The 11,895-nt window shown below is 40.5% G+C and overlaps 4 protein-coding genes across 10 annotated transcripts; 2 read left to right on the forward strand and 2 right to left on the reverse strand.

Annotated features, from left to right (window-relative positions):
• Positions 1 to 1,108: 1,108 nt before the first annotated feature.
• On the reverse strand, positions 1,109 to 2,345 carry LOC129588166 (uncharacterized). The gene is made up of 2 exons (XM_055482288.1): positions 1,684 to 2,345; positions 1,109 to 1,557 (listed from the first exon to the last, which is right to left on the reverse strand). Exons 1-2 carry the CDS (start codon positions 2,186 to 2,188, stop codon positions 1,388 to 1,390), a joined length of 675 nt encoding a protein of 224 aa, XP_055338263.1. The 5' UTR covers positions 2,189 to 2,345; the 3' UTR covers positions 1,109 to 1,387.
• Positions 2,346 to 2,492: 147 nt separating this feature from the next.
• On the forward strand, positions 2,493 to 5,081 carry LOC129588125 (lanC-like protein 3 homolog). The gene is made up of 7 exons (XM_055482212.1): positions 2,493 to 2,763; positions 2,824 to 3,422; positions 3,516 to 3,645; positions 3,880 to 4,077; positions 4,139 to 4,249; positions 4,392 to 4,554; positions 4,636 to 5,081. The coding sequence occupies exons 1-7, from the start codon at positions 2,718 to 2,720 to the stop codon at positions 4,733 to 4,735; spliced, it is 1,347 nt and encodes a 448-aa protein (XP_055338187.1). The 5' UTR covers positions 2,493 to 2,717; the 3' UTR covers positions 4,736 to 5,081.
• A 481-nt stretch (positions 5,082 to 5,562) lies between these two features.
• Positions 5,563 to 8,715, reverse strand: LOC129588123 (lanC-like protein 3 homolog). Of its 3 annotated transcripts, none has more exons than XM_055482204.1 (9): positions 8,609 to 8,715; positions 8,085 to 8,393; positions 7,367 to 7,497; positions 6,836 to 7,273; positions 6,629 to 6,758; positions 6,359 to 6,568; positions 6,160 to 6,270; positions 5,912 to 6,074; positions 5,563 to 5,852 (listed from the first exon to the last, which is right to left on the reverse strand). In XM_055482204.1, the coding sequence occupies exons 2-9, from the start codon at positions 8,248 to 8,250 to the stop codon at positions 5,753 to 5,755; spliced, it is 1,449 nt and encodes a 482-aa protein (XP_055338179.1). In that variant the 5' UTR covers positions 8,251 to 8,393; positions 8,609 to 8,715; the 3' UTR covers positions 5,563 to 5,752. The 3 variants fall into 3 exon arrangements, with proteins under 3 accessions (XP_055338179.1, XP_055338180.1, XP_055338178.1); XM_055482205.1 differs by lacking the exon at positions 8,609 to 8,715 and adding an exon at positions 8,471 to 8,579; XM_055482203.1 differs by lacking the exon at positions 8,609 to 8,715 and having other exon boundaries at positions 8,085 to 8,464.
• Positions 8,636 to 11,684, forward strand: LOC129588124 (uncharacterized). Of its 5 annotated transcripts, none has more exons than XM_055482208.1 (9): positions 8,636 to 8,798; positions 9,585 to 9,759; positions 9,834 to 9,940; positions 10,010 to 10,158; positions 10,378 to 10,492; positions 10,560 to 10,643; positions 10,724 to 10,856; positions 11,056 to 11,163; positions 11,493 to 11,684. In XM_055482208.1, the coding sequence occupies exons 2-9, from the start codon at positions 9,592 to 9,594 to the stop codon at positions 11,616 to 11,618; spliced, it is 990 nt and encodes a 329-aa protein (XP_055338183.1). In that variant the 5' UTR covers positions 8,636 to 8,798; positions 9,585 to 9,591; the 3' UTR covers positions 11,619 to 11,684. The 5 variants fall into 5 exon arrangements, with proteins under 5 accessions (XP_055338183.1, XP_055338185.1, XP_055338182.1 ...); XM_055482210.1 differs by having other exon boundaries at positions 8,637 to 8,798; positions 9,604 to 9,759; XM_055482207.1 differs by lacking the exon at positions 8,636 to 8,798 and adding an exon at positions 8,879 to 9,298.
• Positions 11,685 to 11,895: the final 211 nt, after the last annotated feature.

Consider the following 11,895-nt stretch of genomic DNA (forward strand, 5'->3'; position numbering starts at 1 on the left):
ACCGAATAACTTTTTTCTGTCTATTCGTACCCAAACACTAGCTGATGGTTGATAATGATAGTTAGTTTGCAAAACGTCACATTAATGGAGTAAGTATAAATAATAATGATGTCAGTGAAACTGAACGATTCGAACCAGATACACCACGGCGTTCGGCTTAACTTATAAACCCGGTATAACAGAATTAGTTAATGTGCAGAGTGCGTACGAGTTATTAGTAATCACGCATTAAGTAAATATCAAAAAACAATGACATCAGTTGAGTCTATCCGAAATACTTTGTACTTACAGTCTGTACATTTGCAACTAAAATTCAAATAAGATTGTTTGCAATAGTTTTAACTAATGTAATAAGGTAAGGTGAAGGTGCGCAGATTCAATAAGTACCGCAAGTACAGTACAGTAAGGAGTTCTGATAACAGCGCGAAAATTAATTTTTATGTTTTACTTCTGGTTCGTGACCTTTAGTATGCGCAGCAGGTAGGGCTAACGAGGAGTTTGCACTGCAAGAACATTGTCTTCAAGCTTACGTAATCTAAGTCATTTTTTAAGAATCTGTAGCTTACTGTTAATTACCTAGGATTTACAGTTAACACAAATGGCAAGGCTGGGTTGGCAGAAAGTTATTACTGAAAACTGGTCCATTCACGTTGACCGATGTTCAAAATTACGTGAAAAAATAAATCCTGAGTTAATCAACCGCAAATGTATTCAGTGTTCATTAATGTATTCAATGAATGACGTACAGTAGCACAGTTGAGCAATTCTTACACAATTCTACAGTTTTGTTGAAATCAAAACTAATATAAATAATACAGAGCGTGTATCACTGTATCCTATGCTAATAATGCGCTAACTGACATGTGAATTAGTATTTAAGTCCCAGCACAATGGGATCTTGATCAAAAGAAATGCACCATCACCATCGTCAAAAGGTCCTGCTACAGTATTGTGTGAGAACCTTTTCTCCTAAATTGACTAGCAAAAGTATAAGAGTTTCTACTAACTTTATTTATTGAAGCACTTAACTGCGGACCTGCGGCTAAACGGTATCGTGCCGCCAACTTTTCATTAATTTATTAAATAATGAAAATCAGCTGCGGCACACCCAAGACTAAATTTTATTCAAACGCGTGACATAAAAACAACAATAAAGAATCCAATCCCATTCAACAATGAAAAAAGCACTAAGTAAATAAAAATTAATAAAATAATAAAAACCGGATTTTCATTTTTCAGCTTCATGCTGGAAACTTTCCTAATTTTAAGTAAAAGAGACAACACGGCTTAAAGTTAAAAAAATATTTACAAGTGCACCGTTTTCAGTGCATAGACAACCCTTGAACTCATGCAAATCACAGAAGAATGGAGAACCTGATGACCAAGATCACATCTGACGATCTATCTGCGAAAGAGCGCCCAGAAGGCTCATTCCAAATTGTTCCCGCAACGCATCTATTGTTTTCCGACGCGGATCTAGGCTTTTTTCCCGGTTTTCAAACGCGAAGGAGCGCATCACCTGGCCCACAATGTTATCCATTTCGGAGAACGAAATTCCTGAAACGTTAAAAAGTTATAATACAAATTACGGGTGTAAATTAAGTCCTAGAGATGACAACGCAAAGAAAAAATCGAATATTTCCTAGCAATTTTATTAGAGGAAAGTCGGCTGTAGGTACACACTTCTGGCACTGGAAAGAAGAATAGCATGCAGCCTTTCCACTACATCGGATTTCAATCCGGTGGTTACAACAGCGCCACTACTGCCTGGCCAAGCCTCTTCCATGAGCAGACGAATATTCTCGAAGTACATCTTCCAATCGTAACTGGGAATCCTGGTATTCTCCAAGGTTTTTTCTATGGTGATCCAATAGCCCTCCCATTGAACTCGTCCTAAATACATGCTGGACGTTTTTGGAGCCTGCGTTTCTTCGTCCAGGATGCCTGTGATGTACACTCCGAAATACCCGATGAGAGCCTGAGTGATGCGGCTACGAATCCACTTGGGAACCCACCGGATGGGCAGCTTAGCAGAAATGTAGGCGTAGAAAGCAACCAGCGCACTCTTTGTGGCCGCACGAAGCGTATCCCAGGCTTCATCCTCGTGTCCGGTGTACCACAAGTAGAGGCCCCACAGGTGTCCCACACCAGGCAGCCGTTTTACGCGATTCTTAATCCATCCAAACATTGTAAGCACTTCTGTGTTAGACTAAAACGATCAAATTAATCGTTATTTTCAAATTCTGACTGAATTTCCTACAAAAAAAGACTAAAAGAGGAATTAAAAATTTTGATAAACCGAAGCAAATTACAAATGGCAAAAAAGATTTCCGGAGTCTAATAATAACGAGATTCGCGACGTAAGCACTTGCTTAGCATAGCAGCCAGCTGATGGCTATTGTCTTCATGGAAAATTCCGCTGCCGCAGTCACCCTACCACGATGGCAGTAAGACAATTCTGTGTCATAATGCTGTGTTGTGGTTTTCTTCTTATTAATAATATTACAAAGTATTTCAACTTTATTCACTCTGTCCAGAGATTGGTTTGCATTAAAATATCTTATTACTCTTTGCATTACTAAAAGTGGAAGTTTGTAGATACTGCATTTCCGGTTTTGCTTCATCAGATTGTCTGGAGAGATTTTGTTGCCAGACTGGCCGCTGGCGTTCTTAAGTCACCTGTTTTTGTGTGTGCCGTTAATTTGTGATCTGTACCCATGTCGGACGTGGTAGCCACTTCTCCAGCTGGATCTACTGCCAAGCGTAAGTGCTTGAAACTTTACTGCTGCTGTAGTTTGAATCATGTGAAGAACTGATTATTAGGCGCTGAACTAACTAGGCGACGTAGCAGCTGTAAACGCCAAATTCCATGCGTGTCGGTTTGCCATGAGCGCTACATGGAGAATCCCTTTCTGGGTAAAGAGGAATCGTTCAGCACTGAGCCTCTCAATTCGCTGGACGATTACACCGAAGCGGCACTCGGCACCATGCAGCGAATTTACCACCATTATAGCGAAGTGCCCATAACGGAACCCTCGCCTGACGTCTACTTAGGAACTGCTGGGATCGCCTACGCGTGCAACCGCGTGGCTTCTATGAAAATTCCGCAGTCCGAACGAGACATGCTGCTGGGTATGGGAGCTCGCTTGATTCAGTCTTCCCAAAAGGCGCAAAACTTCGAACATCAGGGTTTATTTTTGGGACCCGTTGGCGTAGCGGTTGTGGCAGCATTATTCTACAAAACGCTCGGTGATGAGAAGCGCGCACAAAGTGCACTGGAATCGTTTGCGAAGCTGTGCGAGACTGTGGAAGCGGATATCGATCTGGCTGGGGGAAAGAATAGTGGTGATGAAGTGTTGTTTGGTCGTACTGGGTATTTGATGGGCTTTCTGGAGCTGTGGAAAGTTTTCCCAAACAACAAGGTTTGCCCATATTTTGAATCGTTCGTTGTTGCGGCTATAACATGGCTGTGGCCCTTCAAATGCAGTAAAAGTAACGAGCATATGTTTGGGTAGATTCTGGAAGGTGTTGATGTTAAGAAAATTATTTTGGCTGTTCTGGAATCTGGCAGAAAATGCAGCAAATCCCGTGGATTGACTGACCGGTGTCCTTTATTCTACTACTGTATGGGTATGGATTTTGTAGGTACGTTTGGGATATGAAATATGGTGTCATTAGATTTCCATTTTATGAATTATGATCATACTGAGATAAACAGCTCTTTAATTGTCTATTTACACCTCTTTGAACCGCTAGCTTTTACGTTTGATAAGATTTGATAAGAAACATTTCACTAGTATAAATTTTGTCAGTGCCTTATCAGTGCCTTACGAAGGATTCAAATTGTTAATTTCACTACAGGTGTTTTTTTCACTACAGGTCCGGCGCATGGATTGTCCGGCATTTACCATTGCCTTTTATGCTTTCCCAGTGTGTTAAAAGCTGTTCCCGGTGCTGAAGAGGATATTAAATGCAGCGTTGACTTCGTGTTGCAACAGCAATTTCCGAGTGGTAATTTTCCGATGAAGTATCGTGAAGACAGGGATGAACTGATTCACTGGTGCCACGGAGCTCCGGGTAGGAAGAAACTAAAAAGAACGCGTTGTACTCGAACATGTCACAACGGAACTGTTTGCAGGCTTGGTATATATGCTAGCCAAAGCCTACTTGGTCTGGAAAGACAAAAAATATTTGGATGCATGCATCAGTTGTGGTAATATCACGTGGCAGAAAGGACTGCTGCGGAAAGGTACAAAGATAGTTCTCGTTATTTCAAGTACCATTAATCGTTAACGGTTTTAACGATGGCGTACTGGGTGTCATTGCTTTACATTCTCTTACACTAATTTTCAAGACGGTTTATGGTGACTTCCCAAACTGTTGCCTTTTAGGGCCAGGGATTTGTCACGGTATTGCTGGAAATGGTTATGCTTTTATTCTTCTGTATCAACTTACTGGTCAGGTGGAATGGCTATCGAAAGCAGAATGTTTTGCGGATTTAGTTCTGCAGCCTAGCACAAAAGAAAAATGTACCGTGCCAGACCATCCCTATTCGTAAGTTTGTCTTGCTCGTTATTTGCTTTTTCTGTATCTGTAAACGGAATTAGGCATTGCTTTCGTGTGCTTTTTTCTTAGGTTGTATGAAGGAATTGCGGGTACGGCTTGCTATTTCGCTGATCTAACCAATCCTAATCATTCCTCATTTCCATTTTCGGAAGTGTTTATCGATTATTAACCTGTGAATTGAGCTGCGGTGCTTATGGTTATACTTTGGACAACCGTTTTGAAGTTCAAAACTCGAGAGCTGTTCTTTTGCATTTTATTCTGGGTTTCCGGGTTTAACGCTTAAATCCTTTATCTTGCTAAATAATTTAATTATAATTTTTATCTGTAGACTACAGATCGGTCGTTTGCCAAGGCTGTACCTTTCGAAACTGCAATTTACTAAAGTGCGAGTCGTTTTTGTCGATAGAAGCAAACTACAAAACATTTTAAATCTGGATGCATATGAGTGTTTGGAATAATTAGCCGCAGGGTAATATCAGCCTTTCGAAGTCGAAAACCTTACAAAAGGTTCGATTATTGGGCGAATATGTAATTAATCGGCATCAGCCATCATACGTCAAAATCTTAATCGGTACCGATTAAACAAAAGCGATTATGAAATTTCTGTAATTTGTGCGCGAAATCATATAGCAATCGCAAAATCCATTGGTCAAACCTGACTTACTATAAAACGACTAAACCGAAACCAACTCATCTAGTCCATGCTGCTTTACGACAGAACCTAACTATAACAAATGCAGCACTGCCAGGATGAATTTAAATGCAGTATTCACAATTTTATCTGTTACTGTGTCAACTTAATTGCAATAAATGATTCCCTGCAATAAAGTTAGGACAATACCCCACTTTCCGGTGTGCGAGCTGAGAATTCGGGTTTTGCCTTTTCCTGCAAGGTTTTCAGTTTGCTGCTTTTTTTGCTGTTTCCTTTAATGGGCCAGCTCTACACATTTAGTATGAAAGCGAAAAGCACACATAGGTGTACAGTGATTACACTTCCGATCTCATCCATCAGTGTCCAGGCTGAATATTATTTTGCAAAATTATAAGAATCATCAATCACTTAACAATCAAGGTCATCATACAGAAAGAGACAAAAAGCGATGTGAACCTGGGGAAGACAATCCAAGACATACATCAAAGAGGAAATGATACCCGTCACAGAGGTTATCAAACAATATTAGAAAAGTTAAAAACTGGCAAAAATATCGCAAAATGGAAACTGGGCATGTTCAGGGTTCACCAGATCAACCAAGAAGCACGCACTTCCTGCAACACCTTCGAACAACCTAGAAGCCGGAAAACAATGCATTATGCAGTATCCCTATTACTCAAGTCGAAATCTTACGAATATGGATGATCCGGCGTGCGAGATTTCTCTTGAACCTTCGCATGGAACATAATGTCAGCGAAACTTTGAGCTCGATAATAATATTCTGCCTGTCCGGTGAGACGATACATAATCAGAAATGCATAACCGTTTCCCGCAATTCCGTGGCATATTCCAGGACCTGGACAAAACAAGGCGTAAATCTTTATTTTAGATTACGCGCGACTATCAAAACACCACAAGATAATTTAGAAAATCTCAGTTACCTTTTCGCAACAATCCTTTCTTCCAAATACAGTCGGCCGACAGCTCGCAGACATCCAAATACTTTTTGTCTTTGTATACCATATAAGCCTTCGCCACCATGTATATGACACCTGATTCAAAGAAATAAGACATCTGAATATAATCGCACTTTTCTATATAAATTTACAGTTGTTCCTAGAGCAGCAGGATTTGGCTTACCGGGAGCACCGTGACACCAGTGCACCAATTCATCATGAGGATCCAAGCGTTTCTCACCGAACACAGGCGGGAAATTGCCACTTTTATCGTGCTGACCAATAAGATAGTCAATGCTTTTTTTAATGTCCTCTTCGGCACCGGAGATCTGCTTCAGTACAGGAAGGAATGACAGCAGCATTTGCAGTATGAATGACGCCCCGTGAGCATGACCTGCGGCCAAACGTGCAAAATCGTACCGGGTAAAATTGATTGGCATCGGGAGTCGCTTACCCAGATAGTCGGAATCAAAATGATAAAAGTACAGCGGGCTCACATCCTCCAGTCTTTGCTTTTTACTGTATTTGCGACCAGAATGAATTATTGCTTCGACAATAGCTTTCACATCGATAGATTTCAGAATCTACAATACAAATATTTAACTTGCAATAAGAAATTAAATTACAAAGTGTAAATTAACCGAAGTACTATCTGTCATACCTCGTGATTAGGAAAAACTTTCCACAATTCCAGAAGACCCGCCAAATAGCCAGCTCTGCCAGAAAATAACTCATCCCCACTGGATTTATGGTGCTTAATAGAGTCGACATTTTTACAGAAATCAGCAAAGGTCAGTAAGCATTGTTCAGCTTTTTCAACTTCCCCCGTTGCGTGGTAAAACAGTGCCCCAACAACAAAGACGCCCGGCGCACCGATAAGGAAACCGTCGTCTTTTTCACCTGTATCTACCAGTGCAGCCTCCAGAAGACGTCGTCCTAGACCAACGGCCATTTCTCTATCCGTCTCGGCAATGTTCCGCGTCTGAGCAATCCGCATGCAGGAATATGCAACGCCTGCTAGTCCAGTGTAGATGTCTGCATGTTGTGCAGTCAGATCTACTTCGCTGTAATAGTGGTAAACCTTTCGCAGCAGTCCCGGCTACACGTGGGAAAGGTCAAAGCGCGGAAAAGGTCAGTCATAAGAAAAGGCTATTAAAATTGTTAGGGCAATTATATCTTTTACTTAAGTTACCGCGTCTTCAAGGTACGCTATCCCTGAATCGCCAACTGGCTGCCCATAATACTCCGGAAAAGGATTCTCGAAGTAGCGTGTGTGGTAAAGCTTCACTTCCGGGACTTTCCTGGGCACATGCTGCTCTTCGTCTGCAAAATCGTGCACAGGCTATTGCAGCATGGTTTTAATCGCGCTGCTGGCTGCAAGATGTTCAAAAGGTACACTAATATTAAAACAGAAATAAAAAATATCACAACCACAAACCGAATAATTATTCTCCCTTGCATGCTCATGATCACGCTAGCCAGAAGCACTCTCAAAGCGGAATTCAAATGGAATGCCGCATTGCCATTCGAAAGTCAAAACGAGTACTAAACAGACTTTCATTGCTCACTAGTCTAGTTGCTTATTATTTCAGTTTGATGTTTTTAGTTTAAGGTAACATTTTTCGGGTGCAGAGCGGTGAAAACTACGAGGCAGAAAGCAACAGGCTGAAATCTGAAGAAAATGACAAAATGATAATAATTAACACTGATAAGTAATAAAAACAGCATTAATGTAAATACTCCTATTGTTTAGTCTGCGCTTAATTTATAATATATGTTAGAGTAGTAACTTTAACTTACTAGTTAAATAGTTAAGTTCATCCTATCATACAGATACATGAAACCTATACTTCAAATATTCGCGGTTTCACACATAGTGCGACAGCCCATGAGTACCACTGTACCAGTACCATGATCACTCTTGTCGTAATTTTCATGTTGTTGTCGGCCTTCTGTATCTTTCATACTGTGTCCGGGTTTAATAATCTCTGCTTCTTTGCCTTCTTGGGAGGTGTCGTTCCCTCCGTGATGACGACGATGCGTGTGGTGGTAGTGATAATGTATTTCTTCCGCCATTCGCTTTTCGTGAGGGGGTGCAGAGTTTTAGCAAACAAAATCCAGATGGAAGGGTGAGTGAGAAACAAGCTCGCTCGTAAGGCGTGCTCTAGTCCTTTACAGCAGAACTTTTTTTTTGCGGGTATACCGGTGCAGCGAGAAAGCTGCAAATAAAAGTAGCAAATCACAAATGCATAAACTGATCGCTCAATACAAAGAGTTTTTCGGAAAGAAGTCTTACTTAAAATTCTTATTTTACTGTATAGCTCATACTAAGGCCAATAAATGAATAAACCATAGTAACACGACCCATAAGAAAAAAGGGTTGAGATCTTCCATAAACTCTCCAATGAACTGAACTTTTGTGCTGGATACTTACCGTAGTACGGTATTACAATTGTGGGAACTGGAAACGAACACGGCAGAAACTAGCAAATTTCAAATCAAAATTTCAATAATGCAGCATGTACATATTTATGGTACTACCGTTTAATTCCATTAACAATGGAATTTCTGAAAAATGGAGACGGAAATGCTGAGTGGAATCGCTAGAGACGGAAGTACTCACAGTAAGTACTGTACAGACGGTTCGAGTACGGTTTAAAACCCGCAAAATCTCTCGTACAATTGTACAAAGTCGAAAGAAGCTTGCGGCTTGAATTTTTCAAAATTCTTTGCTTTTCCGTTGTCGGCACTGAATCGGCGTTTAATAAATTATGATTTTAATTGAATATAAAATATCAGAAAGCGTGGGAGCAATTTTTTATCGATCAAGAAATTAATGACATTTTTTATTTTGGCTACTACTTTGCTATCTGATAAGTGTTGATAGTAATCAGCAGCCTTGGTTCGCCGTTTCATTATTCATAATACTGTGCGAAGCATTTGACTCTATGATACTACGGTGCTTTCCCTGCTTTGGAATAGCATCCTGTAGGCTCACCGTTAGTTCTTCTAAAGCCTTGGAATACTTCTCCTGGTTTGTTATTAAATATTGAGTATTCAGATTTTAAAGCAAAATCGAGACCTCCACCTCGTTATGAGTATTGGTGATATTCCCTATTCCAAGGTGAGGATTTCCGCAGTGTTTTGCAGCTGTGATGATGCACGTGCTGGCAGTTAGTCAGTTAGTGTGCTTAAGTTCTCCACCTTACATAATGTGTAAAACATCGGCACCTATGTTGTGCCTGAAATCAGTAATCGGAGGTTTAATTCTTGTTTTAACGTTATTTTAGCTAGTACTGTAATGTTTTTCCGATCATTAAAAACTGTCTTTTAGAAGTTTGCAGAAAATACTGTATGTATACGATATGTACTGAAATATCAATGCTCGAAAACTCGTTGGTTTCTTTCAGTTCTTCTATGAATCTACAGACTAAGAAGTCCGAGAAGAGAAACGATGATTGGGCGACTGGAGACCTCGATTCCTCAGTGAAAATGCGGAAGCTTGCTAATGGACTGAAGAAAACTTTGACCAGCAGGGGAGGAAACGTTTCAGAGGAGATCACAAAGATTGATGCCGTACCAATTGTAATTTAAATCAGCGCTTTCCGGCATTCGTGATTAATTCCGACAAAGCATTTGATGGAACAATATCTTCACAGGTTGAGCCGATTGATGAGGCCACATTGCGGAAGATGCTTAATGCATTTGAGAGGAAAGCGTTAAAGAGTAGAGCGAATGGCTTAAAGAATTCCGATGATGCGGCCAGGTAAAGCTCAGCGACCATGGTGGCATAGCAGGCTGATTCTTGCTAAAAAACATTACTTTCCGTTGTTAGGTTTATGAATTCTGAGATTGAACTGAATGATACTGTTCAGGAATTGCACATTATTAACAATGTTGCGGCGCCACCCGATTTGTATGCCGTCCTCCTGCAAATGAACAGTGCGCAGACGTCGACGCAGCTCTTATCTCACGCAAACTCTGGTGAATCTAGAAAACCTAATGGTTTTTTAGTTATTTTTTAGTCTTCTTTGGTATGGAAGACCGGGGACCGTTTAAGGTTCTGCAGTTTATCCCATAACTGCACGCAGCGCATCGGCAGTACTTTTTCGCTGGTGAACGTGCACATTGGAATTTTGGAACTATCTAAGTGCAGAAAAAACAGGGTGATTTGGAACTGATCCCTTATTTGTTGGATTTTAGAATTTCTTAGAATGACAGCGAACGACAAGGATATTCGAAATATGACCTTGTGTGTGCGACATGTGGAGTTTGTTCCCGAGTGGTTTCTCTCCAGATGTTTGGCAGTCGTTCATGAGTACATACATTACATTCTTTTCATTTGTTCGTTCTCGTTGCAATAAGTTTTGGTCTGCATTTAATAGAAATCGTTGCGCACGGAGCTCTGATTTAAATGGAAAAGTCTCTAAAGGAGATTCCGCATTTAGGGATGACGAAAATGCGCTTTTGTAAGTACCACTGCTTTGGCGTTATGCAGCTTTAAATTCGCAATGGCAAGATCTGTTTAACTTGCTGTAACTTTTTACAGGGAAGCTTGCTTGTGCCGCCGATTCGACTATGGAAAAATGCTTAGTAGATTACGAAGATTACCTTTCATTTCCATAGTTGCCGCAGCCGAATTTATTCTCCAAAATCTCCACGATAATCCTTGCACTATGGAGGTACATAATTTACTAAATCATTCATACGATACCAGTATTTCGTGTTTTTCTTTGCATCGTGGCGCTTTACAACAGTTGTGCATTAATTTCGTAAGAAAATAGTTTCCCTCAGTTTAGTGCTTCTGTGGTAGATGCTGTCCGAACACATAAATTTGCATCTTTTACTGCAGTAAACGATATTTTTGCTTTATTTATGTAGGGAATCACATGGATAGCGGTTTTAATTGAATCGCACTTTATGGAGTGGACAATTGCAGCCGATGCCCATCAGGTCCTGGTTGACCTGCAGCACGTCATATCAGAAGAGGTACCAGTACTCTTTGTTGAGTGCAAATGATTACGCATCATCGTCACGGTTTCTATGCGGTAATTGTGAATTATAAAATAAGAGTTTAAATCTTACTGAGGTATTATGATTAGTATCTGTAGTATCGTTCTCAAGATTTGGATGCACTTTTGGTGCATAAATTGCAGTACCTGGTACACATATACCCGTTAGGTGGGCTTCCTGCAGTGGAAGTAATATAAACTCTACTTCAGCTTTTACGATTTAAGTCCATTCTAATAGTTTAATCCATCCCGAATAAATATTGCCGGTACGTCCTGAGTATGCTTATTAGCAGTTTTGTTTTTCAGATCGATACACGGTATTCATGGTTAGAAATTGAGGGCAAGATCGAATCCCTTAATGCTGTTTCGGAAGCGAAAAAGGTGGACCAGAGCGAAGACCGGAAATATTGGCATTCTGTTATAGAGTATTAAATGCTTAGTTCTTACATTTATTTTGTTATCGGGAAGATAGTGAAACTGTGATGAATGTAATGTTAAATAGGGAGAAATAATTGCCTTTTGCCGGATTTTTTTCTGGCCCAGTGGTGCGCTTTTGGAGGAACCGCTCAATAAAGATTGTCAGTGTGGAAAAAATTTGACTTAAGTAGCTGTGCTGTCATGCTGACCAATACCATGAAACACCCAAGATGCCTGCTTCTAAGACCTAAGTGTTCATGCCGCAATCCCGTAGACATTTCCACAAGCCACA

The sequence above is a fragment of the Paramacrobiotus metropolitanus genome, unplaced genomic scaffold (assembly GCF_019649055.1).
Source record: "Paramacrobiotus metropolitanus isolate TYO unplaced genomic scaffold, Prichtersi_v1.0 Parri_scaffold0000028, whole genome shotgun sequence".
NCBI lineage: Eukaryota > Metazoa > Tardigrada > Eutardigrada > Parachela > Macrobiotidae > Paramacrobiotus > Paramacrobiotus metropolitanus.